This window comes from Calonectris borealis, chromosome 6 (genome assembly GCF_964195595.1).
Source record: "Calonectris borealis chromosome 6, bCalBor7.hap1.2, whole genome shotgun sequence".
Classification (NCBI taxonomy): domain Eukaryota; kingdom Metazoa; phylum Chordata; class Aves; order Procellariiformes; family Procellariidae; genus Calonectris; species Calonectris borealis.
In genome coordinates, this window is record NC_134317.1 from 18132532 (window position 1) to 18159825 (window position 27294).

At 54.9% G+C, this 27294-nt stretch overlaps 1 protein-coding gene across 7 annotated transcripts; it reads left to right on the forward strand.

Annotated features, from left to right (window-relative positions):
• Window positions 1-69: 69 nt before the first annotated feature.
• TTLL4 (tubulin tyrosine ligase like 4) lies at window positions 70-27170 on the forward strand. 7 transcript variants are annotated; one of them, XM_075153002.1, is made up of 19 exons: window positions 70-129; window positions 7121-8494; window positions 9200-9309; window positions 9750-9813; window positions 11568-11692; window positions 12094-12204; window positions 13197-13273; window positions 14183-14377; window positions 14461-14543; window positions 15626-15754; window positions 16386-16508; window positions 18039-18137; window positions 18709-18843; window positions 19583-19720; window positions 21556-21658; window positions 22252-22462; window positions 24726-24796; window positions 25381-25463; window positions 26261-27170. In XM_075153002.1, the coding sequence occupies exons 2-19, from the start codon at window positions 7143-7145 to the stop codon at window positions 26400-26402; spliced, it is 3351 nt and encodes a 1116-aa protein (XP_075009103.1). In that variant the 5' UTR covers window positions 70-129; window positions 7121-7142; the 3' UTR covers window positions 26403-27170. The 7 variants fall into 7 exon arrangements, with proteins under 7 accessions (XP_075009103.1, XP_075009101.1, XP_075009102.1 ...); XM_075153000.1 differs by lacking the exon at window positions 70-129 and adding an exon at window positions 148-6214; XM_075153001.1 differs by lacking the exon at window positions 70-129 and adding an exon at window positions 148-807.
• The last annotated feature ends 124 nt before the right edge of the window (window positions 27171-27294 follow it).

Sequence of the window (27294 nt, forward strand, 5' to 3'; positions counted from 1 at the left end):
GCGGCTCGCGCGGTGGCTGCCGGGAGGTGTAGTCACGTGGCGGCGCCGCCCCGGATCCCTATGGTAACGGCGGGCGGTGCGGCGGCGGCGGCGCGGGGAGCGGCGGGGCCCGGGGGCGCCGGGCGGGTGGTGAGTACGGGAGGGGCGGGACCGAGTGTGCCTCCCCTCGAGGAGCGGGGCCCTTTCCCCGCTGGGGAGTGCGTGGCCCCCCGGGTGCTATCCCCAGGGTCCCGCGGGCCGTGAGGCCCTTGGTCCCCCCCGCTGCCTCCCCATCCCCGCCTCGCCGGGGCTCCCGGCCCTCCCTGCCCCCCCGTCATGCCCCCAGCACCCACCTGGCCTGTGCCCGGGCCCCGAGGAGGCACCTTGACCAACCCCAGGCCTCCCCGCGGGGGCTCGCCGTGGCTCTATCCTGTGTCCCCTTGGGGTGCGCCGGGCCGGGCCCCATGGGGCAGGGGAGACGGCACGGGGATGCTCTGCGGCGGGACGTGCTGGGGACGGCGTCCTGGCCAGCGCTCCTGGGGCAGGACGAGCGTCTCCGTAGCGCCTTTGGCCTCAAAGACTTTTACCTGAAGAAATGAGAACTAGAGCATGTTCCCCAGGCGAGCACCAGGGAGAAAGAAGAGGTGGCTCCCCAGCGAGCCACGGCCCCAAGGAGCCTCTCCAATGGCACTTGAGGCAGCAGTGAGGATGGAGCTGGGGTTGACCGGATCCGACTGGGGTGCTGGCGCACCCCGGCTGTTAATCCTTCCACCGGGGTCTTGGCTTGGCTGCTCTGGTGTCGTAAAAAGGAGCCGATGGGTCTGAAAGGTGAATGGCAGAGCAGCAAGAAGAGTTGAGATTAAGCCTGGAGGGTTTCCTGAATGTCTCCAGGGTCTGGGCTGGGAATGAGGGGTGCAGGAATGGGGAAGCCCTCTAGTGCTGTGCCAGCCTGCTGTCTCCCTGCCCGGCTGGGCGTTGATGGCTCGTGGGCGGCAGAGTTCAGCCCCACAGCTCCACATCAAAACCCTCCCTATGTGACTCCCTGCGATGCAGCTTCTCTTTCTCGTTGCTGTGTGCTCCCCACTGAACGGGCATGTGACGTCTAGTGGCTCCTAGGCAGTTTGGGGGAATTAACAGCGAATTGTTGGTCTGATTACAGTTTTATCTAATAATTTTTCCTTTACTCTTGGCGGTTAGTGTGCCAGCAGATAGCAGCACTTGTTTGTCCTTGTATTGCTCTCTTGCTGCAATCCTTAAGTTTTGTATTGGGCAAACTTTGTTGGTGACAAATCGGCCCCTCCTGCTCTTCGGTCATGCCAGGACCCTTCTCAACATAGCAGGGACTGCATTGCGAGGAGGACGCTGATGGGCCAAATGCCACCGTCCCCAGATAATGATGTGGAGATGTCATGTCACCGATGCACGTTGGGGGCTTTGGCTGCCATACTGGCCTGGCTGGGTGCCATTCCTTGGCATTTCCCGAGTTCCTCCCGTGCAGCAAGTCTGGGAGTATTTGGCAGCTTCTTCCCGCCTTGAATCTCTGTTTCTGTTCCACTCCTGAGCTCCGAGAGACAGCGGTATGGAGTGAGGTGGTTGTGGTGCCTCCAGAGGAATCTTTCCCACCCTGGTCAAGGCATGGAAGGGTCCTCATCACATACTGAAGGACAGACCTGAGAGCTTTTTCTTCCAGTTCCAGATATGTTTCAGAAAAAAGTATCAAGAAAAGAGGATGGACAAAGAATTTATGTGTTTTGAACCAGTTGGGCAGTTCTTGTCTCCTTGTTATGTATTGATATTTTATTTTTGTTCCACTCGCCCTGAGTCTTCCACCTTTATTTTATTTCTGTGCCAAAGGCTGAGAGTGTGGCCAGGCTGCCTAAAACCAGACCGAGCTGTGCTGACTGCCTGTCAGTTCCTGTGCTGGCAGCCAAGCTCTCCGCAGCTCTTGCTGCGTAATTCTCCTGTACCTTTTCTCCCATCGAGAAGCTCAATTGAGAATGCTATCCCTTCAGTTCGCTGCCTGCTCGGATCGGCAGGAAGGTGCTTTAGACCTCCTCACTGAAAGGACCTCCCCATGCTTTAGCTGGTTGCTTTTAACCCAAACTCATTTCCCTACTCTAGTTTATGCTGCAATACAGCTGCTTCTGTAACCCAGACGATGAGAAAGTAGAATCAGGAGCAAGAGCAGGGACTTCCCAGCTTCGTTGCTGTGGAAATACAGAGCTGCATGGTCCACTGTTGCTGCGCGGCAGGTCCCCTTCGGTGGCCTGGGGACTCTGTCAGGATGGAAAAGTCGATATCCTTCGATAGCGATGATGACTCCACGCTCTGGACATTTCGCCCTTTGGTGTGGCCCTCACACGCTCTGGTCACAGCCAGGCCAGCCCGCCTGGGGCGAGCACTGGGCTAGCCCTTTGTTTTAGATGTCCCCCCTGCGCGCTCTCCACGGCAAAGCTTCAGCCCTGGATTTTCTGCCTAACTATGCTGGAGTCCCTCACCTCATCCGACACCGTGCTCTGATGCCTGAGCGCGGTGAGAAGGTCCCCTGTAAACTCGAATGTCTGAGCCTTCAGTCCCCAGCCCAGCCCGTGTGTGCGTGGAGGGAGGCGTTTGCTGCGGCGCAGAGCGAGGCAGCGGCTGGATTCCAGCTCTCCCGTGGCTTGGTCCGGCACCCTGCCGCCCGAAAGGTCTGCCTCTCTCCCTCCCCACCGCCTCGGGAACGCGCGCCAGAGCTGCTCTGCTGCTCTTGCAGGGCAGCGCTCTGCTTAATTAAAGGATCGTTTTGGGCAGCCGTGCACTTCTTATGCCTTCTCTGTTCAGCGTAGAGTGGAGTTCAGCACCGCAGCCGTTGAATTGAAATGACTAGCCCCAGCACAAATGCCAGGCACAAATGTAATCCTGGGATGCAGGTGGAATTTGCTGACGCAGTCCCACGGTGGGTGGTTTCTCACTGGTATCTTTTTTTGACCTGAGTGGCCAAGCAAAAACTTGGTGTCTTGATTAGGAGAGAAATTGGTGGTCATCCTGTGCTTCTGGTTTTGCACCCGAAACGTGGTTCTGCAGGACGATACTGGAGCTGAGAGGGAAAAGTGATGCGTAACTGCGTGGCAAAGCAGCACGCCAGGCTGTTGGTCCCTGTGCCGCAGGCATTTCTGTGGTGGCCGAGCTGTCTCTGAGCTGTCTTGTCCTCATGGACAACTCCTCGTGGCCAGCAGGACCCTCTGCTCTTCAGCTTGAACTCGTGGGTGGCCTCGGTGCTGCTTTGTCTTGGTGTGTGACCACATGAGGCCACTTGCTTCCTAGAGCTGCTGTAGGTGAGGATTGTTTCCGCGGTGTTGAAACATGAGAGTTTGTACCTAGCTACCAGGTGTAAGAGCAGCTTTAGGCACTCTCAGTCAATTGTTTTCAGATCAATGCGCTTGATCTTGTTGAAAGCTTTTTAATTTTTTTGAAGGGGTACAAACCTTTATTTTGAAATGTATATTGGTTTTAAAACCTCTTTATTTTGCATTGTTGTTAACTTGCTTGTTCAAGCTTTAATCAAAAGCCCCAGAGCTGCAAGTGAGGAACTTGGTATGAACGCAGGTCTCATTTAGAAAAAGATGTTATCCTTTCTAATCGAAAGGAACAGAAATTGCACCCTGCAGTGGCATAGAAAATAATAGCAAATCACAGCTGTCTGACTCCCCCTCTCCCCCCGCATTGTGACTTTGGGCTGTATGAGGCTGACAGCACATTATCAGGTCAGCTTGCAGCTCATACATTTGCAAGCTCTTGTTATTTTAAGCATGTCACCACAGCTGCATTTAAAATAACCTCCCCAGCTAAACTCACGTGATGGAGGGATGATGTGCACACCCAGGCTCTTACGGTCTCATCCTTTCCTGTTAGAAAGGGGTCTGCAAGGAGCTGCCACGCTGCCGTTAGAGGAGCGCACGCCGCAGGGAGGCTCGGGCTGGAAGAAGGGACTTTCGCTGACGCTTCATGGGGCGCGCACGGGCTGGGGTGCGTGATGGCCCCTGCGCACCTCTGATGTGACATTCATAAAGGCTGTGGCAGTGCTCCAGCTGATGTCCCGAAGCTTGCGAGCAGGCTGTGCGATAATAAAAGGTGCTAGCGAAATAATTGTAAGTGCTGTTGTGAGCAGCAGGACGGACTCCTGCTCCTTTGGCATAGGGTTGCATTGGCAGAACTAGGGATTGCATCAAGCTGTGACCTTCCTCCACCCCAAAATTCTGACCGAGTTAAACATAAAGGGGAAACTTCCCTGACTGGTAACCAGTGGGGATTTCCCTTGGGGCAGGCGATGTGGTTCATGCCCAGAGCCATGGGTACGTGGGAGCTGCTGTCCTGTTGTGCCCACAGCCTGGCATGTGAAGGTGCCACCATCTCTGCCGGTTCTCCTGGATGTTCAGTAGCTGCTTTGCTGAGCTGTCCTTGCAGCGAGGACAGGAGCTGGTTTGCAGACAGACATCAGAGGTGTCTGGCACGCTGGCATGCAGGAGGTGGGACAGGAGTGTGGACGGGGGGAAGGGCAGGCAGCATAAGCTGGTGCTGCCAGTCTGGATGCATCCTGACCTGCCCTGTGTGGGCTCATGTTCTTCCTTTCATCCTTCCTGCCCCTATTTCCGAGCTCCTGTGTCTCCACAGGAAAACAGCGGTGGTTACTAGCCGTCGGCCAGCACAGTCCTTGCCTGGAAGCTGTACGAAAGGCCCTGCCGCTTCCTTCTGCAGCTGCTGCTCCCAGGGCACCCCTGCCCCGTGCCGGCCCACCCGCTTCTGCAGCTCCATGGCAAAACCGCTCCGGAGAGGGGCAAGCTCATCACGTTCTCTCTCTGCCACTACGCAGCTGGGGACCAGCCCTGGCTGAGCAGGCGGTGGTGGCTAAGGCCGTGCCGTGGCCAGACCTCCACCCTGGCAGCCGCGGCTGCCGGTGGTCCCACCGTGCCTGTGCTGGTCACATCTGTGCTGCCGTTGTCACTCACTCCAGAGCAGGGTCACACAGAGCTTCTGCTGGCGTACTCACGCCTGTGTCTAAGTCGGCTGTAGGATTCATGTCCCTTGTTACAGCTTCATTAGACCAAGTAACTTTTATTTTTATAGCAGGATGATCCCCTGATAGCTGTAAAGCCGGGTGGAGATGAGGCACAGGTGGCTTTCACTGCAGGCTGGTTTCGCAAGGTCATTCACAGCGGGGTGAGAGGGCAAGCGATGGCCAAGCTGGCAGCATGTGCGGTGATGCTGCAGTGACAGTCCCCTCTAGGCAGGGACATCGGGGACACTTTCATTCACCTCCTTGTATTTTTGTTTTGCTTTTTCACATCTACATTCGCTGGTGTGCTAGGGTCACTTTGTGGTTTGAGCATACTTGCGACCTGGGTGCATCTGGGGGGATGGCATGCGGAAGGCAAGTTTCACTCGCTTGTTTACTGGGGGAAACTTGAGCCAGGTCAGTGGCGGCATCTGAGCCACAACCTCGTCGCTCTGTGCTAATCGCTGTGAATGTCACAACACAGCCGGGTTTGCTGCTGGGCTCAGATCAGGTAGCAACTGGGTAGTGCAGTACAGCTCAGTTGTGTACGGCGCGTGGGATTCCCTTCCCCGGGGCTTGGAGCCCCTCTGGGCTGCAGCTCGCAGAGGGATGCAGCCACCCCATCCTCATTGGGAGTGCTCAGCCTGACTGTACAAGCACTAACGAGCAGTGCAGCCATGGGCATGGAGCAGACCTGACCCCTTCCATACTTCCTTGCAGAGCTTGGCAGGGCAGCAGCTCTCCTTGAGGATGTATAGCTCCTATAGGATCCTGTGTGGGGCGTTCCCATCTTGTACAGCCTCTGGCTAGGATGCTGCTGACCTGATGTGCGCTGGAGACTGGGGTCTGATTGGCAGGTTGAGAAGGTCTGGCGGGTGTAGGTCTGTGCAGGGTGTAGGTCTGTCTGACCCAGCCCTGTGGTGAACGTGAGCCGCTGTCATGGTGCTATGGAGCAACCCCGGGGTCTCCTAGCTACACTTTAACGGCTGCAGCCAAGCCTTGATTTTCAGGTGAGAAAGGAGTGTGAATGTGTATTGCAAGAAAACTAAGAGGGTGATGGTTGATGCTCTGCTTACCCTTCTTTTTATTTTTTTTTTTTTAAACATGCAAGCTTGTGAGTGCTGGAAGGTGGAAGAGCAAGCCAGCCAGCCATCCTGCGTGGGATATAAATTCCTATCGTGGCTGTATCCAGGGGCCCTCCAGGCAGGTGTTAAAGCAAGATAAATACCTGGCGCATGGTTTGTTTTCTCTTTCCCTTCTCCCCAGGCAAGAGGATCTTACAGGCATGGTGTTCAGGCATACAGGAGGATCTTACACGCATAGTTTATTTTAGGAGGATTCAGGACACCTACATCTGTAGCTCTGTGGTCTGCCAGTTGCTCCTTGCAAGTCTTTTCTGTAGGACTGCCATGGGGAGGAACGTGTGTGCGGTACTGCCAGTCTCTGCTGGAAACTGAGGTGTTGATGTTAGAACAGCCCTGCGTTTGCTCCTTGCTGCCTTCTCAGTCTTGAGCTCTGTAGGATGCCCTCAGCCCTCGCTGAGCTTTTCCGTGGGGTTATAAAAGTGAGAAATATGTTCCTTTTAAAAGCAAGGGCTGAGGTTCTTGCCTAGTTGTGTGACCTTGGGAGCTGAACCTTTAAGGAGTGGGGACAAGAAAAAGAAGCAGACGTTTTGGGGCTTGTGGTGGAGTCGGGAGAGCTGGTGGTGGAACACACGGTGCAGTTTGGAGACGCAGACCCGTGGGAGTGGGCTCCGGCTGCCGTGCCGGGTCCAAGGCAGGTGGGCAGGCGGCCTCTCCTTGCAGCTGGGGCTGCTGCGCCATGGCCCTGGCTGGCAGCCAGGCGTGTTTGCAGGGTACAAGCTTTCCTGCGGATGGCACTTTTCCCAGGGACTTCTCTAAGTTGTCCCTCACATCCTCTGGTTTCATGTGAGACACCAGCTCTTCCTTTGACTTGGTCCCAGGAGACTCTTGGGGAGCTCAGCAGATGGAGATGTGGCTTTTCATCCTGGAGGCAAAGCGGCTTGCCCCGCTCCCCTCCTGGGGCACTGGGCCTGGTGCTTTGCCCTGCTAGGGTAACAGTGCCTTTCATGCTGTCGTCTTGTTTCAGGCCAGCAAAGATGCTGCTGTAGATGACTGACTCGCTCATGCCTCATGTGCTATGGCTCTACATGGCCTCTGCAGGACCAGAACGCACAAGTCTGGGCCCCAAACAGGAGAAGAGTGTTGGGCTTGAGTCAGGCACCCTTCCGGCAGGGAGAGCTCGGCTGCCCCGTGCCTGGCACTTCGCTCAGCAGCAGGTGAAACCCATCTGGAATTTAGAAAAGAAGTATGTGAGTGCTTTCCAGGATCGCAGCCTGCTGCCCTCAGGGATCCCCCTGCAGCAGTCCTGCTTCTTGTGCCCACCGTCACTATGCTGTGCACACCCTGGTGAAGACACCCTCCCGAGCCTGCCCTTGGCCCAGCCCTGCCTGGACCTGGGCGGGAGCGCTCTGCTCTACCGACGCTTCTGCCTCAGACCCAAGCCCTACAGGTTTCCTTTCCGAAGTCCTCCGGACACCGGCTCTGCCACGGGAAGGGTGATGTCTTCCTTGCTGATGGAACCCTGCCTGCTGCCTGCGCTGGTGGAGGAGCACTCTGGGACCGGGGTCAAAGGCTCTGCCCTCAGCTCAAGTCGGCAGCCTTCCAGCTCCTACAGACCAGTGCTCAATAACAACTCCTTCCTACGGCCAAGCAATGCTAAAGTGCCTTTGCTGCAGTCACTGGAGATCAAGAAGGTGGAAAACACCCACAGCTTCCCCGCTGCCTCGTGGCCTCACTCCAGGGACACTGGAGACAGGTCCCCTGGCAGCCTGGTCAATGGAGCCGTGAAAAGCAGTGACCTTGTGTTGGAGCAAACTGCGGTCCCCTCCCTGACCCTTGTGCCCAGCAGTGCGGTCCTCAGGAAGGACCGGTGCTCGCGGAAGGACGCTGAGAGGAGAGTGCACAGCTTAAAAGAGAAGGAGCCAGAGATCAGCCTCACTGAGGCTGTGCAGCAGCTAGCCGGACAGACTGCCACACACAACGGCTTTGGACGCGACGTCAAAAGCTCTGGCCTTATGAAGGTGGGCAGCCTGTCCAACTGGAACAGCAGGTGGGGGCAGCACATCATAGCGCAGCTCACCCCGAAAGAAACCATCACTCCTCTGAACTTGGAGCTGGGTAGCCGTCGCCTTAACGGGAACTCGAGCCTTATAGGCACCGATGGTGCCGTCGTCTGCACTAAGCGTATCAGCGTCCATCTCTTGGCCTCGCGCGCTGGCTCTCCTGACCGCAATGCCGACTGCCAGCTTGTGAGCGTGCTGAGCCCACGTGGTGGGGACCGAGTGGCGAGAGCAGAGCCTCCGCACCTCGCTGCCGTCTCCGAAGTGGCAACTCAGATGTCCACCATCCAACTGGAGAAAGAGGAGAAATGGGCCCAGGCTGTGATCCCAGGAAAGCTCGAGTAAGTAGGGCCAGGAGGAAGAGGGAGGCCGTGGCAGGCTGGGCTGGGCTGGGCTGGCCGTTGTGTCTCTGTGTTGGGAGAGGATGCGCTGTGGGCACGACGGGGGTGGCTGTAAGGATAACCATGGGCTGCGTCCCTGAGCAAAACCTGTCTGCAGCATCCTGGTACGGGGGGAGCCTTCCTGCCACCCCCAGCTTGCCACAGACACTCAGGGTGGCTCCGAGCCCTTCCACCTTTTTCAGCCCCAGTGTGGAATTGCTGTGTGGCATTTCTAGCTCACTCCCCGCACAGTCATGGGGCCCTGTCTGCTGTGGCAGGCTCTGCACGTATGTTGGGTGAAGCCTGCTGTTGAGCCAGGTCCAGAAAGGCTTTCCTGGGCAGGGACATGGGTTTCTAAAGGAACGCGGAGCTGATGCAGGACAGGGAGGGCGCAAGGATATGGAGCTCCTGCTCCTGCTCTCCTGCTGGAAGAGGGTGTCCTTGTGCCTCTTTCTTTCTGGCTGCTCTGCAAAAATGTTCCCTCTCAGGGTGCCCTGGGGCCTCTCAATCTTGCTAGCTTGGGATGAGTGCTTGTACATCAGCACCGGGGTGGGCAGTGCTGTCGCTCCCTTGCCCACATTATCTCATGCGCTCTCATGCGCTGCTGGGTCTTTTGGCCCCGGAAAGCATGTGCCACTCCTTGTGATGTGATGTCCTTTGTTCCAGTGTCACTGCTGAGCAGTCGCCGCTGGAGCCGAGCCATCCCCAGGACGAAGCGGAGGAGGAACTTCCTGATGGCCTGGACGAGAGCTGCAGTCAGGAGGAAGACGAGGACAGTGAGTGCTGATTCCGTGGGGAGGGCTGTGCTCCGTGCCTCAAGGTGGGAAGTGTGAGGGCCGTCTGGGAGCTGGGGCTGAGCACAGCTGCCCTCCTGTCTTACATTCGTGCTGTCATTTCAGGATGATCCAGAGATTGTGCTGAACCCAAAAGCAATGTAGCAGCAAGGAGGAACTGCATGGGTTCCTGTGGGGAGCAGGCTAGGGTTCACCTCTGTCCTGCTCCAAAATTTACCCATCTCCTCTCTGTGCAGGGCTGTCAGCTCTACCCCCTGCCCTGCCTTTTATGTCACCAATTAGTGGGCAAAACCCAGGATCCAAGGATTTGGGGCAGCTGGGAAGGGTCTGTCCCCTGGAGCATTTGTTTTCTCTCTTCCCTTTCTAAGTTTGTGTGTGTTCACTCCCCACGGAGACAAACTTGAGTCTGTCCCCTCCTGCAGGTGACTCGGATGCTTGCTCTGTCGCTGCCATGTCATCCAGTGGCTGTGTGGCTCTTGTGTCCAGGTTGGTAGCTGTAAATAGTGCATTGAACTTGGCATCTTTGTCCAAACTTGTCTGTCTTTGCCCTCCCTGGTGACAGAGGAGATCTGTAGCATGTCGGGGAATGGAGTGAAGGTAGCGACAGGCTTCCCAATCAAAATGAGCTTCCTTGCTATCCTGCAGACCAAAGCTACCTCTCTTGCTACAGACAGCAGCCTGCAAAGTGCCGAGGGTGCATCCACCACAGCAAAACAGGAGTCTTAATTTCACCGCCACTGCCAGTTGCTGGATTAGGTTTACTGGATTAAATTGTGCTCTTTCAGTGCTGTTGGCTTGCAGATGAACCAGAGTGCAGGCATCCTGAGCCAGAGATTGCAGAAGCTCCTTGGGGTCTTGTGTCTCAGCACTGCATCCTAGAAAGAAGTCCCAGAGCCTGGGTTTTTCTTTAGCTTTTGGAAGGAGGTTTCTCTGGGAAGGATTGATCAGCCTGTGGTCATCTGAGCCCTGCCTCCGCGACTCCTGGCAGACCTTCGTGGGACCTGTTCTTGCCCACTCAGCAACAGGAGCTGGTCCTTGCAGCTGTGCTGCCCCTTCCACCAGGGCTGCCTCAGGCTTTGCTGTCTGCCTGACAACTTGGTGCTTTCCATCATGCCATAACTCACCTGGAAGACAAGGAAAGCTTCCTGCGAGCAAGTGTTGAACTTCAGGGTGCTGCAGGGCTCTGGGTGCGCACACGTGGTTGTGAAAGTCCTGCAGAGGTGACATAAATTGGACCAGCAGCTGTTTGTGGCAGGGCGTGGCTGGTTGGCCTCTGGGGGCAGATGGGGGGAAGCAGCACTTGGGCCAAACGCCGCCTTCGGCGGGGACGAGGGATGTTGGCCACTTCTCTGCGCGGGCTGTGCGCTGGGCTGGCCTCAAAGCCTTTGCAGCTGTCTCCTGCCTTCAGTCTGTTGTGGGCAAAAGCAGTTTTGTGCCAGGGAATGTTAATCAATATAATTTATTGCGAATTAACGAACTTTTATTTACTGACTCTGGTATTGAAAAAAAAAAATATACAAGGACTTAGGGGAGACACCTCTTCTTCCCCCATCTTGATCTCCAACCCTCTCGCCACAGGCTACACTCAGTCCCTTCAGCGAGGCAAGGGGTGGCCTGGGAGATTGGGGTCGATGTGCTGTGGTTCCTTTTCTTTTGCTGCTCTTTGTTCCTTACTGGATTGCTCTGGTGTGGCTTCTTCCCACTGGCTGCAGTGGCATGTATTTGAATATATGTTCATTATAAACTCTACTTTTGGTGTCATCACAACCTTAATTGATATGTTATAAATTCTGCCCTTCCTCCCAGGTGTTAGGATTTGCTGTGGTAAGAAGGTGTACATACAGTCAGTAAAACTCCAACCCTCTTCCCTGCAACACACCAAAACCAAGAGGGTTACAACAGCTGAATCATGCATACAAGCACTCATGTATATATACATTACAACCTCCACCCCGTGTTCCTGTGGACAAGGTTATAGGGTTTGTCATGTAACAAGCTCCACCCCTTGCCCCAGCAAAACACAAAACCCGCGGGGGTTACAACACTTGGCATGTGCATTCATTGCAAGCTCGCCCCCTCATTGCTGCAGACTGGGTTACTGACCTTAGCGCCCATTGCTTGCACCACATTGCAATGATGCAAATTCCTGATACCAGGATCAAGGCTCCTTCCAGCTTCCCCCTTCCTCCCTGTGCTACTTTTCACCTTTAGCCAACCACCTACCGCTTCGTCTCTCCTAGGAACTGCATTGAGTGCCTGGCCCAGCCCGCTGAGGCTCAGGAGAAAGTGCTCAAACCAGCTCTTGTCTGCAGTTTATTCCCTAATGTGCCTCCGACCATCTACTTCAGTACTCGGGATGAGAGAGGTGAGCCGGGGTCTGTTGCCATGCAGAGTGAGAGCGCCCAGCCCGTTATTAGCCAGCAGCGGTGCCAGCACACAGCCAGGAGCTGGCCGGCAGCGGCTCCCCTTCACCCTTCCCGCGATGAGACCCAGCACCGCTGTGAGATCCAAAGGGCTGGAGTAAAATGACGGCTGCTCCCGCAGCCTGGAGCATGAGTCAGACTGCCACCAAATGTTCCAGCATCCTGGATCTCCCTCAGCTGTGGAGTCTTCTGCTCCATGCTAGTTCTGCGAAGGGGGCTATGCACCCTCCTCGGCAGGCCTGGTGCCTGTGCAGCAAACCATAAGAATTTGCCTGGGTGCAGCTGTAGAAAATCCGGGTATTGTGTTTGTTTTCCTTCTGTCCTTATCTTTTTGCCTTCCTAGTGGAAAAGATGCCTTGGGAGCAGAGGAAGCTGCTGCGATGGAAAATGTGCACAGTCACACCAAACATAGTGAAGCAAACCGTTGGCAGGTCCCACTTCAGAGTCAGCAAAAGTAAGTTGTGGGAGGCTGGCAGCATCCGACACGTCGTGTCCTCCCTTGCCTCCAGCCCGTGGGCACGAGAAGGCAGACTGCCTGCGAAGAGCAGAGCAGGAGCGATACAGGTTCGGCACTGCAGGATGCTGGGTTCCCATTTCTGCTTGTCTTACCCGCAATATCCGAGCTCTGTGGGTCCTGGCAGGGCCTGATCTCCCTCTTGGCTTGTCCCTGGCATGGATGACAAGGACTTACTTCTGAGTTGTCAAGAGCTGAGGCAGTGTGTGGGGCAGCAGAGCTGTGTTCTGGCTTGTTTGAGCTGTGCCTCTAGATGGTGCTGCCACTCTAAGGAGGCTGGCACTCATCTGGTGCCAACCCCAGCACCGCTGTCCCTTGTCCCCACATGCTGAGGAAGAAGCCATCCTCTCTGACTGTAGCCAGAGAGTTCTCAGTGTTGGGATCTTGTCACTAAGAGGTGTGTAGGAGAGGGCTGGGGCTGGGGAAGCACTGAGCATTTGCAGCTATGACCCATACCCTGGAGGGTTATCTCCCAGCAGTACTTACAGGGCTCCTGCGCATATCAGGAGACCTCTGCGCAGACCATTTTGGGGCTGTCATGGGACATGCAGGGCAGAGCAAGACCTTGGAAGTCTTGCAATCCTACATGTCCCTCTGCAGTGCAGCGTTGATTAGCCAACTGCTTCATTCACTTGCTGTAAAGCAGGGAAGTCAGGGTGCTGGGGGATTAAAGCCATTCCTTTGACCCTGTGTCTGCCTAGATCCCTGCAACAATCACGTTTGCAAGGATATGATCCACCTGGTTAACTCACAGCCTACTCATAGCCCTTGGTTTGGCAGCTTTGCAGTAGCCAGTGTGAGTGCTTTGTGCTATTGCTGTGCAGCACCCCTGGCATGTTTCTGCTAGCCCCAGGAGATGGGGTGCTGGTGGGCTGAGAGGGCGTTGTGGGCAGCAGGGCACTCAGTCATGGACTTTTCTGTTTTTCTTGCAGAAAGCAATGACTGGCTGGGTTGCTGGGGCCACCACATGAAATCCCCCAGCTTCAAAGCCATCAGGGAGCACCAGAAGGTAGGGGATGTTTTGGGCTGACCTCCTTCATGTGCATGGAGAGCATGTTGGGAGCCGTTTGGGTGCCCCTCTCTTCAGGGCCAGGTGTCTGCTGTGCAGGCTGTCCCTGCAGTGTCCCTTCCAAAGCGTGGCACCTGGCATCCCTGTGCTAGCAGATGAGCCCAAGAGACGGGCACAGCTGGGTGAGCAGTGAGGGTGAGGGTGGCTCTTGAACAGACTGAGGCTGTGGCCAAGCTGTGTTCACTTGTGAGCTCCTCTAAATTCAGCCATTGTTGCTTAAAGCAGTCCTTCCTCTGGCAGAACTGAGCGTAGGGCCAGCGCCCTCCCTGCCAGTGCAGCCAGAAGGGATGTACTGAACTCAGGTCACAGAAGGGTCAGGAGTGGCCCATGGCTTGGAGAACACGCGAGGGACCAGAGGTTTGATATCTGTCACACATACATGTTTGTTCTGGAGAGCTGTGATGCTCCAAAATGTTCAGTCTTGAGGCAGCATCCAGGTTTGGAGCCAGCAGCCTCCAACCCTATTCCTGTCCTGCTGCAGGCTCTTTCTGTCCCCAGAGCTTGGGTTGCATGGGCAGGACTCTGGCATACAGTTTAGAAGCAAGTGGGAAACCACTGGGGTGGAGGATACTGCCAGAGGAAGCTCAAAGGCTGAGGGTTAGTGCCCTGCAGCTGCTCAGATATCAGAAGGGACGAGGTGGCAGCTGCTGGCTTTGTAGCCAGTGTGGGTCACCGTGCGGGTGTTTGTCCCTGCAAAGCTTCAGGAGCAGGTGGGTCCTGTCTTGGTGCAGTCCTGGGCGGGGAGCAAAGAGCGTTACCCTGCACTGTGTTCAGCAAGGATGTATCTTCTGGCCAGGGAGTAGCAAGGGATGGGCAGGGCGATCTCACAGCATCTGGGTTCCTTTCCAGCTAAACCACTTCCCTGGTTCATTTCAAATTGGGAGAAAAGACCGTCTGTGGCGCAACCTCTTGAAGATGCAGGCTCGCTGTGGGAAGAAGGAGTTTAACTTCTTCCCCCAGTCCTTCATCCTGCCCCAGGACATCAAATTACTCAGGAAAGCGTGGGAGGAAGGAGCTAGCCGCCAGAAATGGATTGTAAAACCAGTAAGTGCAAAGCAGAGCTTAATCCTCTGTCCCATTGTAGCTGCAGGGAGAAGATCTGAGCCCTTCTTGTTTGTGTTTTGCAGCCGGCATCAGCAAGAGGCATTGGTATCCAGGTCATCCACAAATGGAGCCAGCTCCCCAAAAGGAGACCGCTGCTGGTACAGAGGTGAGTGAAGGACAGCGAGGTTGACACACAGCCTGGGACCTCCTAGTCTCTAGTCTCTCTGGCCAGGTCTGGGCCGCTGCCTCTGCGTGGCAGAGCAGAAGCACCTGATTTGTATCTGGAAACTTCTCCACTGCCTGGGTGTAATGCTGCTGCTCGAAGTCTGGCTCTGTCAGCTGCAGCTGGGCTTGCCGGAGTGCTGCTGTCTCTCTGTAGATTTTTGAGGTCTCGGGTACAACCTGGCTCCACAGGCTTTTTGGAGCTTCTGTCTGGCAGGTGATCAGCTTCAGCTCTGCTGTGATCCTGCTCCCACTGCTTTGTACTCTGGGGTTTGGCATCTTTGGAGGCAAACAAATCTTATCCAGTGCCCACAAGTACAGTGGAAAGAGAAGTCCCAGGGAAGAGGTGGCAATTGTCATAGATTTGTTCTTATGCAAGTTAGAATGGGTCAGTAAGAGCCTATGTGTGTGTGGATGTTGGTCAAAGGGTTTTCTTGAAATAACAGGATTTTCAGGAATAGCTCATCTTGGTTTGAGGCTGCTTTCTGGGAAGGTTCTTGTGAGGGCAGGAGAACTGTCCGATGTTTGGCAAACAGGGAACTGCTGTGTTGGCTTGTCTGTTCTCCCTGTCCGCTTCCCGTGCAAACTGATAAGCTTTCCTAAGGAAAATCATGAACTTCTGGGGTGAATAATCAAATGATTTGGATGAAAATTTCCAACTGTTTCTGCTCACTGAACCAAACCAAATCTGTGGCCCACTGCATGTCTTAGATGTTCCTGAATGTTGTGATCAGTCTTGTGGGCGTGGAAAAGCTACTGTGCCCTAGAGCCAGGGGAAATCTCTTCAAAGTGGAACTGAGCAGAAGGGAATACTGCTCATGTGCTGCAGGATCTCCCTGTGCATGGGAGAGCTTTTTTCTCTCTCATTTTGACTGTGATGCACTTAACTTGGAAATGCTGTGCAAAAGGGCTTCTGCATTAATTCCTGGTTTTGCCAAGCCTTCCGTAGTTGGCAAATCTCAGGGCTAGAGATTTTCCTGCACACGGAAATCATAACCCTCCCTTGGTGCTTGCTTCCCCCTGCAGATATCTGCACAAACCCTACCTCATTGGCGGGAAGAAGTTTGACCTGAGGATCTACGTTTACGTCACTTGCTACGATCCCCTCAGGATCTACCTGTTCAAGGATGGATTGGTTCGCTTTGCTAGCTGCAAGTAGGTTGTGCGGGAGAGCGGTGCCGGGGGGCTGCCTCAGCGCTGAGGCGTGTGTGGCTGTGGTACCCCCCTTGCCTGGGACAGGAGGGAGTCATCCCGTATATGGTGATGCTTAAAGCTGTAGCTCGCTTGCTTAAGAAGCGGTCTGGAAACACGTGGGGTCACTGCAGGTGACAGTGTTGAAAGCGAATGTGAGAGGATGCTTCGTTCATCCACCTTTCCCAAGGCAAGATCAGCTCAGCGTAAAACAGTTCTTGAAATACGCTGTCTGTGCTTCATACTGCATAAGAGCTGGCGTACCAGAAACTGAGATGTTTCTTCCAGTTTTGACTATATTGCCTCAGGCTGCTGCAGTTCCATCAGTGCTTTTGCTCACCGATGCTCTGGTCTTTTCTTGAGGACGTGTTGTCAGGGTGGGGTTGTATCACACTACCCCAAGGCAGCCTGCTCTGTGTCTCATGCTTTGTCCCATCAATTCTGGGCCCGTGGGGACAGAGAGCTCCAGGCAGCCCGGGAAAGGGAGGCAGCAGGGCTGGTGGGTGGCCGAGAGTGGCCTGAGATGAGAACAGAGTTTTCTGCCTGCACCATGGGCCTGGGGGCAGCCAGTTCAAGCTCAGACTGCCTCCTCCAGGTACTCCTCCTCGATGAAGAGCCTCAGCAACAAGTTCGTGCACTTGACCAACTACAGCGTGAACAAGAAGAACACGGAGTACAAGTCCAACTTGGATGAGACTGCTTGCCAGGGACACAAATGGTAGGTGCTGCTTTTAGGGCACAGGGCAGCTCTTTCTACTCCCTGTTAAGTCAGCCTTTTTTCAATATTCCTACCCAAAACTTGAAGGTGCTTCCTCTATTGTCTGCTCCCGCTTGGGGAAACTGGAGGAGCAGAGTGATTTTAGCATGGATTAGTGTTGATGGAATCCGGATGATCTGCCTGGCCTGGGACTCATCCTGTCCGCTGCTGCCTGGGCTGTGGTTGCCATTCATCCTGCCTGTGTCTGCGCTGTTCCCTGCTTCCAACGCTGCTCTCATCTGTGCTCATTCATCCCCTTGCCCTATTGCAGGGGCGATGGGATGTGGTTAAAGCAGAATCTGATTTTTTGCTGTTAGAACTTGAATGGGTAATTGTGATGCTTAAATTGGCTAGATGGGAGCTTCTGCCCATCTAACTCTTGACTTCCCTGTGGAGGCAGAGAAAGGGACAGTCCTGGTGCAAACCTGATAATTTATGTGCTACTCGGTGTGAATAGGAGCCATTTCTAGGCATTTGGGAGGAGGGCTGCAGTCTTGCAGGAGTTCCTGTTCCCTGCTGTCCTGTGGGTGGACTGATCCAAGGCCTCAGGCACTTGTCTCTGATTCCACAGCGGTGTTTGAACTCTTTTAAAAATAGTGCAGGATAGAGTTCTCAATTCGTGGGCCAGGGCAGGGCTACTTCACTTCAAAGGGAGCTGCAGAAGGTGGTTTGCTGTGGTAGGATTGCTTTCTTAGATGTAGACCTGCTGTGCAGTGGTTTCTTCCTCCACTGGGACTTTGAGAAGGGTCTGCTGTCCCCCACCAGCTGAAATCCCATGCGGGTGGGATTGTCTGGGTTTTCGGTACTGCCATGCAAGTCAAAGCTGGCTGCTCCCACGTTAAAGATGAGAGTGGCTGTAATCCACTCCATCTCGTATGCAGGAAGCGTGACCTTTGGATTCCTGGCCATTAGCCACACGGTCTCACTTGAGCAACATCTGAGCATCCTTGGCTCAGTGTCAGGGTAGCTTGCAGCACTCGGTGTGGTGTGGGAAACTCCTATAAAAGCAGAGACACTTCCCCCCTACCATCTCGTTCCCCACGTTTTTCAAAAATTTTTCTCCACCCCCGAAGCCTCAGTGAAATGCTTCTAGCTAAAAGATTTACAGGGGTCTTGCTGGATTCCTGCTGAGCTGCTTTGCAGTGCTGCGGGGGAAGGCCTGCAGGAAGGGGAGGTTTGCTGAGGACGCGAAGGGGGAGGGAAGAGAAGATCTGGGCCTGACATACCTTGCTCATGTGCTAATTTGGGGCCTGTTACTCCAGTGCTGGGACAAGTCTATGGCAGATTTACATTCTTAGCAGCTTGGGCCTACAAGGCCAGAGGCCAGGATGGAGAGGGCAGCAACCAGATGCTGAGGGGTTTGAGGATGGCAGAAGGATGGCTGTGCCAGGGAGGAGCTTTGTCAAGGCTCCCCTCTGCTGCTTTCACTCCCCTAGCAGGGCTGGGCAGCAAGGGGCTACAGAGCTACCTCCTTTGCTTTCTCTCTCCCAGGGCACTCAAAGCTCTCTGGAGTTACCTGACCCAGAAGGGAGTTAATAGCGAGGCCATCTGGGAGAAGATTAAGGACATCGTTATCAAAACCATCATTGCGTGAGTCCTGGCACCCCTTGCTCTGTGCCCGGCTGTGGGGTGCACCCTGGCCCCTCTGGCTCTCCAGTCCTCTCTCAGCCCGGTCCTTTTGCTCTTAATCTAAATGCTACTGCCGATGTTGGCTTCAATATTTCTCTCCAGATCCTTCCTTTCATCCTGTTACTTATGCTCATGCTGCAGTAGCTGCAATGGATAAATAGACTTTACATTTCCTGGGTCTGCCTGCAGTGCAGGGGGGGAGGGCAGGCGGGTGCAGAGTACCCGACACTGCCCAGCTTGCCACCCGCTCCCCTGCTTGGCCAGGGTGCCTGAGAAGAAAGGTCCCCTGGTGCAGGACGGATCTTGTGTTCAGAGGTGGATCCTGCCCAACAGAGCAGGGATGCTCGGGATGCAATGCTGGATCCATACGCAGTGCAACAGCAGCAGCTCAGAGGCCTGCGTCGGTCTCCCAGCCCACCCGCTCCCGCACCATGTGGCTACATACGCTCTCAGAACCGGCAGCGTGTGCTGTGAACAGCCAGAGCTCTGCTGTCTGACTGTTGGAAACAAGCATTTTTTTGTTGGCTTGCAGATCTGAGCCCTACGTGAACAGCCTGGTGAAGATGTACGTGCGGCGGCCGTATTGTTGCCATGAGCTGTTTGGGTTTGATATCATGCTGGATGAAAACCTCAAGCCCTGGATCTTAGAGGTCAACATTTCCCCAAGGTAAAGCAGATTCTGAGCCACAGCAGAGTAGATAATGGCCTTTCTTTTACCACAAAGTGAATTTGGCTTGTGATGTCCCCTGCACCCTGTGCTGAAAGACTGTGGGCTTTGAAGCCTCCCTCTCCAGATTGCAGGAATCAAAGTCCTCCCTGTCTGCAAAAGCAACACCCATCCGCAGCTCAGAAAGCTTCGCTGGGCATGCTCCAGCTAGAGCCAGGGAAGAGTACATTAAAAAAGGAAGGCCAAGGAGGGATGTGTCATGCAGGGAACGGGTGGTGGCACAGATTTCTTCTTTGCGTGGGCAGAAGCGATCAGCGGCTCCACTGCCTCGTGCACCCTTCCTTGCTTGCTGACAGCACCCGGCTGCACAGTGTCGGCTGCGCGGGCAGGGCCGGGAGCTGCGATGTATCTGAGCCCAGCCTCTCCTGCCTGCGAGAGTGGATGGGCATGAGCTGGACACAGAGCCGTGATCCCAGACGGGGTTCTGGGGATGGATTTGCAGGTTTCCGGCAAATCTGGGAAGAGGTGGAGAAATGAAACCATTTCTGGTGGGGAGCCCCCGTTCAAAGAGCTCTTGTCAGGATTTTTCTCTCAATGTCTCATGGCTGTCTGTGATGTGGCAAGGGACAGGCTGGGTTTTGTATCCCAGTCGGTATTAACCCAGGGAATGATCTCAGAGCCGTGGGGCTCAGCACCCCCATTCTAGCACTCAGACTGCTGTCATGCTTCCTCCCCGCAGCCTCCACTCCAACTCCCCACTGGATGTGAGCATCAAGGGCCAGATGATCCGGGACCTCCTCAACCTCGCCGGCTTCGTTCTGCCCAGCACGGACAGCGTGGCCTCAAGGCCACAGACGGGAAGTGGCTCTACCTGCAGGTCAGCCCCCTTCTCTGTCAGAGAGGCAGGCTTTTCTCTTGGATTTCATCTGAGGGCTGCTTGCAGCCCAGCAAACACTGGCTTCTGTGCTGTTGAGAGCCTGTGCTTGCTGGTCCTTCAGCTGTGGGTCTGAGGGACTTGCACCATTGCCTGGGTATCTGGTTCCTGCGGTCTCTTCAAGGCAGAAGGATTTATGCTGCAGGTCCATAGTTGGAAGTGAAGCCAGTGTAATTTGTGCTTCCTCTGCAGTTAGTTGAGTCGTGCTCTCTCCCCCTTCCCCCTGCCAGAACGATCGTGATGCTGAGCCGCACTGCCTCTCTGTTTGCTTGGAGCTGGCTGGCTGTGTTGGGACTGGATCCGCTTACCCTCTACCCCAGGGCCGACGTGCTGCTGCCTTGAGCAGGAGGAGCACCTGTTATTTTGCAAAGGCTGGAGCGATCTGTTCCTTAGGCAGGACTGCAGGTGTCAGAGGCTGTAGACCTATGGGTAGGGGTGTGCACAGTCTTACCTTGCAGCTAACATGACTGTTTCTTGCATAAGGCTAATTCCTGGGCATGTGTCCACCCAAGCCCCTGCTCTTTCTGTGTTTCACCACAGCTTGGGCTTATACTGGTTTCAAACTTGATGGTGGGGAGGAAACCAGTCCTGTTCCCTACAGCAGAGCAGCTGCTGGCCGTATGTCACTGAAGGAGCAGCTTGCTGGGATGAGCACCAGCACGCGGTGATGTATGGGCACGCTGAAAGATGGGACTCTTGCCCTCCGCCTGCCCTGTGCCTTCAGCAAAGGTGGGAGCTTGGAGCGCGGGCCCATTCCAGCCAGGGAGCTCTTGCCAGCTCATCTGTGGTGCTTTGATCACACGCTCGTTTGTGGCTTGCGACGGATGTGCTGAAGGGCAGGTGTCCTCGCAGGGACCTGCAGGGGATTAAGCAGATCCTGAGCATGGTTCAAATGATGCATTACCAGAGTTCCTGCATCCAGAGGCAAGCTTGCTTAACCATATCTCCTGCCCTGGGAAGGATATGAAGGGTTTTTTTGTATATCGGTATAATTCCAGTAGATCTGCGTGTTCCCTAAGCACCATGCAGCGCAGCCTCAAGGCTCTGCTCTCCCTGTTTGGATCCACACACAACTAATTATTTTTGCAGCAGCAGAACAGATTAGCTGTGTTGATATAAGTGTTAAAAGGTGTTGGACAAGTATCTCCCAGACTCTGGCATCCCCAAATGGTTCCATTGGGTGCTTAGAATAGTTTAGATGGTTGCTGATTAGATTGTACAAAAGGCCAGGATTTCCCATGGCATGTGGAGCTGGAGCTGAATTCCAGTCTTGAGAGTTCTTGGATGTTGCAGGAGAAACTTTTTGATCTGAGAGTTCTCTCCTTCCTTGCACAGTACCAGTACTGTGTACTTGTACCCCAGCCCTGTTGTTACAGTTAGGAAGCTGTGTTCCAAGGGGATGTAAACATGAGATCCCACCAGACTTCAAGTGCTGTGAATCGGGTCACGGTGTGTCTTTGGCTGTCTTGCACCCTATGTGGGTGTGAGGTGATGGTTCACCTTTTGGAGGAAGGAACGCTGAAATACCTTAGCGAGGAGCTGGCAGGGCCCTCCCTGTTCCCCTGCCCACATCCTTCCTGGGTCCTGTGCTGATGCACAAGGCTGTGGGTGCATCACTGATCTCGGAATTAGTGAAATCCTTGGAGAAAGCATTCTCTCCTCCACAGCATCTTCCTGAGGGTGTCACTGCTCTCACAGAAGTTGCTGGGACAGCTCTGCCATGACAGGACTTTGTCTTCTCCACTTAAATACTCTACTGCCTCTTCTTGTGTCCTCAGTCTGGGCAGTGCTTTGAAGGAGAAGCCCAAGCCAGCATCTGAGCATTTCATAGCTGAGAAGATGAAGAAGGCCTATTATTTGACGCAGAAGATACCTGACCAGGTATGACACAATCTCCTCTGATACTTGCGCCATCCTGCCAAGCTATTGTCCCAACCAGTTCCACATGTCTATCCCTTGTCCCTCTCCAGATTGTGCTATCTGTGGGGACAGCCAGATGACTGGGAGCACTTGGAGTCCAGTGGGTTACAAGACAGCTTGTCAGAAATAAATTGGGTTTGCTTAAGCCACTGCTGCACTGGCTCATGTTTACATTAAAATAGGCACGTGCTGAGGGGCATGTCCCACCAGTCCCCAAACAGGGTCTGAGCACTGCCTGTTCCTCCTTGTGTCTCTGCGTAGCTCTCGTAGCCTTTGCCCGCTGACCCCGTGCAGGTTAGCAGGGATGCTTGCCTTGTGTGTCACCTGGCAGTGTGGAGAGGTTGGGCTGCAGAACTGGGGATCTCCCCAGCTCTGTGCAGCATTGATGTCACCACTGAGCCTAGATTTCTTCATTTTCCATGTGGTCTGTGTGCCAGAGATCTCAGACACATGGAGACCTCTGCCTCAGAGGGTTTGAGGAGTGGGGAGGTGGGAAGGAGGACCGACAAAACGTAGTTCAGTTCTCCCTGACCCTGGGTTGCTCTTGTCTGCAGGATTTTTATTCTTCTGTCTTGGACATCCTGACCCCAGATGACGTTCGCATCCTGGTGGAGACAGAGGACGAGTATTCCCGGCGCGGGCAGTTCGAGCGGGTGTTTCCCACCCACATCTCCATGCGGTACCTGCGCTTCTTTGAGCAGCCTCGTTACTTCAACATCCTGGTGACCCAATGGGAGCTCAAATACTACTTGAATAAACACAAAGGTAACCGCCATGCGAGAGCCTGGCACAGTCACCTGAGTCGGGCAGGCTGCCTGCTGGCGGTCGTGGGAGACTTCTGAGCTACGCATGTTGAGGGGGTGCTGCCTGCCTGCACGCTACCCATAGGAAATGTGTTACCCTCCCAGACTGCTTCAAATATCACGAAAAGCTTATTCTGAGTTGATTAGAGGTGCTGACTGTTTTGGTAAATGCAGCACCAGCACTTCTAGGTGCCCTGGGGCTGAAGCAGGCTGGGATTCTGCCATGAACCTGTAGCTCTGGCCTCTTACTGTGTTCCTCTGTCCTCTTTTGAGGGAAAAACAGCTGGAGTCACTGGGCTTTGCTCCTTACAGGTGATCTGGGAAGTGAAGGAAAAATTGGGCCTATTCCCTGGTCTCCTGCTGATGAAAAACTGTCAGCGTGCACACAGAGGAATTTTTCCTAAACACTAGAAATCTAGCTATTGTTTCCACCTTTCCAGGACACAACTCTGTATTTTAATAAAAAACATCCTTTAATGAGGCATAGCTGGGCTGGACCAATTCCTTCTCACCCAGGGCTGTCTCTATCAGGGCAGCAGTAGAGGCTATTTAGGAGAGAGAACCAGTGAGGTGTAGTATGGGGGGTTAGAGAACATAAAAAGAAAGGGACTGTGGCTCAGAGCTTTCCATCCAGCATCTGATCTAGCTGGAGAGGCTTCTGCAGCAGCTGGCCCTCCACTGAGGTGACCGTATGTGTGCTGCTAGCCTGGTTGTCATGCAGAGAAAAAAAAAAATGCTTTTGTGGCTTTTCGCTGGTGTTAAAGCAAACATCAAAGGGGTCGATAACAGTCTTTCACAGAGAGACAGTAACCTCATAGTCCTCTCCAGCTGCACTGTCAGCATGTGTCATCCTTTGCCTCGCTAATACCTTCGCTGGGTGCTCTCCTGTCAGCTGGAAGAAAGATCCTGTCATCGTCTGCACTGAAGTGCTGCCCTGAACTTTGCCGGGGTCCTGGTTCAGTGCTCCAGCTTCCCCGAAGCAGCCCAGCGAGCAGATTTGCTCTACCCCCTCCTTGCTCTCTAGGCAAAACCCAACCTCCCCTAGCCCCTTCCCATTCACGGATGTTCCGCGCAGCCCTCCTCTCTCCCTGGCCAGCAAAGCCCGGGCTGGTGCACAGAGCTGGGGCAGGGCTGCCGAGCTGCCCTGCTCCCCTCAGCCCCCAACTCGTGGGGTTTTTTTCCCAAGGTCCTGGGGCTTGCTGAAAGGTCACTGAGGAGCAGAGTTTGGACAGCAATGATTCCACCTATAGCCAGGGCTGGTATCATATAGCAAACCACAGTAACCCCAGCTGGACAGCATCAAGTTGCTGGCCATTGCTCTGCTGGTTCTTAAATCTCAAGGCACCTTAGCTTGTGCTGTGGCTCTAAGGCTCTTAAAAAAGAAAACAGGAAGGGAGCAGTCCTGGATTTTTCAAGATCTCTGGATTACTAGAGGGCAGGTAGCTTGGCTGTAGCAGGGACAGCTAGCAGGAGGCAGGAGGAGGCCTTGGAGGAAATGGAGCCTGTTCATGCAGTCGGACACATGGCTCTGCTTCAAGGCGACCTCCCTGTGCTCTGGAGCAGCACATCTTGTCTGTGTCTGGAGGAACAGTCCCTTCCAGTCACACCGCCGGCGAGCTCAGTCTGTGCCATCCTCGCCCTCTGCCAGGGATGGAGGCCAGGTCTCAGCCCATGTTGAGCTCCGGATGGATCCGTGCAGGGAGGAGACGATGCGCTGGGATGCTGCAGCTGATCGGTGCTGTGCAAGGAGGAGGTTGCCTGAGCTGCCCTCCTCTGGGAAAGGGGCCGGTGTCAGCAAAGCTGCTCTACATTTGCACTGTAGGAACTTTCACCGGTGCAGCCCAAATCAGGTGCTGCCTGTTGGCAGGCACCGGACTCAGGGGGACAACCAGTCTGGTCTAATTCGGCAAATCCCGTGTTGCCCCAGTTTTCCTGCTTAGCTGAGGCTGCTGCACGGTGCGTCTGGCTCCCTGGGAGGAAGGCAGGCATTGCGGCAGCCCACATGCTGGCGCTCACTGGTGTTTGCTCGTACAAAAGGTGAACGCCCTTGATTTACCCCATGTTTGCTGCGGCTCGGGCACGTGTTCAAGTAGTTATTGTGTAGCATGTGCTACGCGGTCAGTTCACTCCATGCAGCATATTTGCGTGCCCCAAGTTGGCAAGGCTTAACTCTCTGCAAACTTGGTCGTTCATTCTTGCTTCTTGTCTTTTCTGTCACTTCCCAGGTCTGGAGCTACTGAAGAACTGGTGTGTCAAAGGGTACCACACTGGGGCAGGGACAGATTTGGCCCAGACGGTGCGTATGGCTGCGGGTAAGCTAGGGAGAGGTGGTTGTTTGCCTGGGCAGAGTTGCGTAGAGAGCCTGCTTGTTCTGCTTCCTCTGGCTCCTGCCCTACCTGTTTGCCCTCTTCTTCCCTCTCTGCCAAGGCCTCCACGAGTCTGGAAAAACCCACGCTTCTCTATCTCCCGCCAACAAGAAGTCCACCCAGTATATCAGATCTGCAAGTACTTGGCATCTGAATATCCTTGGGTGCTCCAGGCACAGCCCTGCATATTTTGCACCTTTATTCCCCTCCGTGAGGGAGCCATCTCCGTCTGTCACTCCTGTGCCTTACAGCAGGCTGATCCAGTGAAAGAAACCCACTCTTTTGACCTCAAGATGCTCTGCTCCCACTTACAGCAGAGGGATTCATTAAGCAGAGAGCAAAGACTGCTCTGTTTGCTATTCTGGGAACAGTCTGGTGGCAGTGACGATGCACAGCAGTGTGAGGCAGTTCAAGCTGAAGCGCACTAGGGCAGCCTACAGCAGAGCCCAGCAGGCTTGAGGGATTTTTGCCATGACTTAAATAGCCGTTTGGTTGCCTTTCTCTCCTCCTGCAGTGGTCGTTGCCAAAGACTTTCTTCCCTCAGAAGAACAGCATTCAATCAAATGGCTTCAGCAAACTGGAACTGGGCAGACTGGGGTGAGTTTGCACTGGCTGTGATGTGCATGATGTTCATAGCATGGCTTTAGGACTGGTGTCCTGAGAGAGACCTGGCAGCAAGGAAAGCAGCTTTGTTTAAGGGGAGAGGAACAGGTTGGCTTGCAGGCTCTGAAGCCAGCCTCTGCTTTCTGGAGAGCCAACTGATGGGGCTGGCATGATGTCTGCGCGACTGGGCATGTCTCCTTGGCACTGTACACCCAGCTCAGGTGGGAATGAGGCCCGGAACAGCCGGACTGGGTGATGTTTGGGGTTGTCATGGTCAGGACACACTGGCAAGATGATCCCCACAGGCATCCGCACAACTTCTGTGGGCTCTGATGTGGCCAGCAGCTTTCAGCGGCAGCGTGGGGCTAGGGGAGCAGTGGGGCCTCTGGGTCTGCTGCACTCTGCCAGCTTCCCTGAGCAAAGCTGGGCTGCAAAATGGGTGCTGCTGGCCACCTCCTGCAGAGAGGTGGAGGACTGGGGTTCATCTGGGTGAGCTGAAGCGGAGGGCAGGCACACCCCTGGTCTCTGGTGTTACGGGAAAGGGCATCCCTGCTCCTGGAGTTGGTTTTGCATGCAGCCAGGGAGATCAAGCTGTGACCCTGAAGTCCCATCACTGTCTTGGATGTCTGTTGGGGTGACTGGTGCTGCCCAGGGTGGGGGATGGAGTAGGTGAGCCTGGCAGCTTCCTCTCTGAGCCTGTGTATGATGATACTGCAGTGAATGTTGCACCGTGGCCCTTTTGATCTTTTCTCACTGTCCCTAAGCAGCACGGGGTCTCCTTTCTCCTGCAGCACACTCCTCCCTTCAGCCGGTGAAGACCTCACGAGATGCCTGGAGCCCAGCCCTACTCAGAGCTTACCTCTCAACAAGTGCACTGGTGGCACTGACCAGAAACCTGCTGGCTGCCTCTCGGACACCGCCCTGGTGATGTGACCAGGCAGCTGCCGTCCCTCCCTGGGGACACCTCAACCTACCTCAAAAGAAGAGACAGGAGCTGGCTCCGGAGAGCAAGGACTGTGAGAGCCCTCTGCGCTGCACACTTGCCTGTGGGGCTGTTTTTAGAGAGGGATGTTTTACTGGGAGGGCTGTGTGGCTTCCATTTTTAAAACAGGCAAAGCCTGGGGAAGTTGAGTTTATCTGGCCTTTGTCCTAGGCTGCTCTTAAAGCCTCATGTGGTGGTGGTGGTTTCTTTACTGTGGGGGAGCTGGCGGAGCTTGGAGTTAGCCTGACCTTCCCGTCCCTGGCCAGCACAGCCTGAGCCTTTGCTCGCCTGTGTCTCCGTGCGCTTGTCCTGAGCTGCTGGGAGCTGAGTCTGCTCCTGCAGCCTGTCCTGCGGAGAAAAGTCCCCAGCCACCACCCTGTTCCTCTGGAAGGAGCAGGGCTCAGGACTTTCAACCGACCTGTTTCATCCTTTCTGGACAGCTGTGCCAATATCCTGCCCTCCTCCAGCCTCGGCGCCTGGGGGAAACCTCGGGTTTGCACATCGCTGCTCGAGAGAGACCGTGGGTACCAGCGTGGCTCTGGTTTGTCGTGGGGACAGTAGGGCTGCCAGGGAGGGAGCATCCTCTCGAGGCTGTTGGCTCTCGCGGGTGACCCGCAGCGTGCATGCAGGGACTGCAGGCTGGTGCTCTTCTCCTGGGCTCTGCTCTCTATTTTCCCTTCATTTTTCAAGGATTTCTATTAAATTTTAACACTCATCTACTCTGTTTGCGTCCATGGGGCAGCTCAGCTCTCCCTGCGCTCCGCCGGGCTCCAGTGCAGGTTGGGTTTGTGCCACCCCACCGTTCCTCTGTCCTTCCCAGAGCTGGGGGTTGTTCCTGCTGCC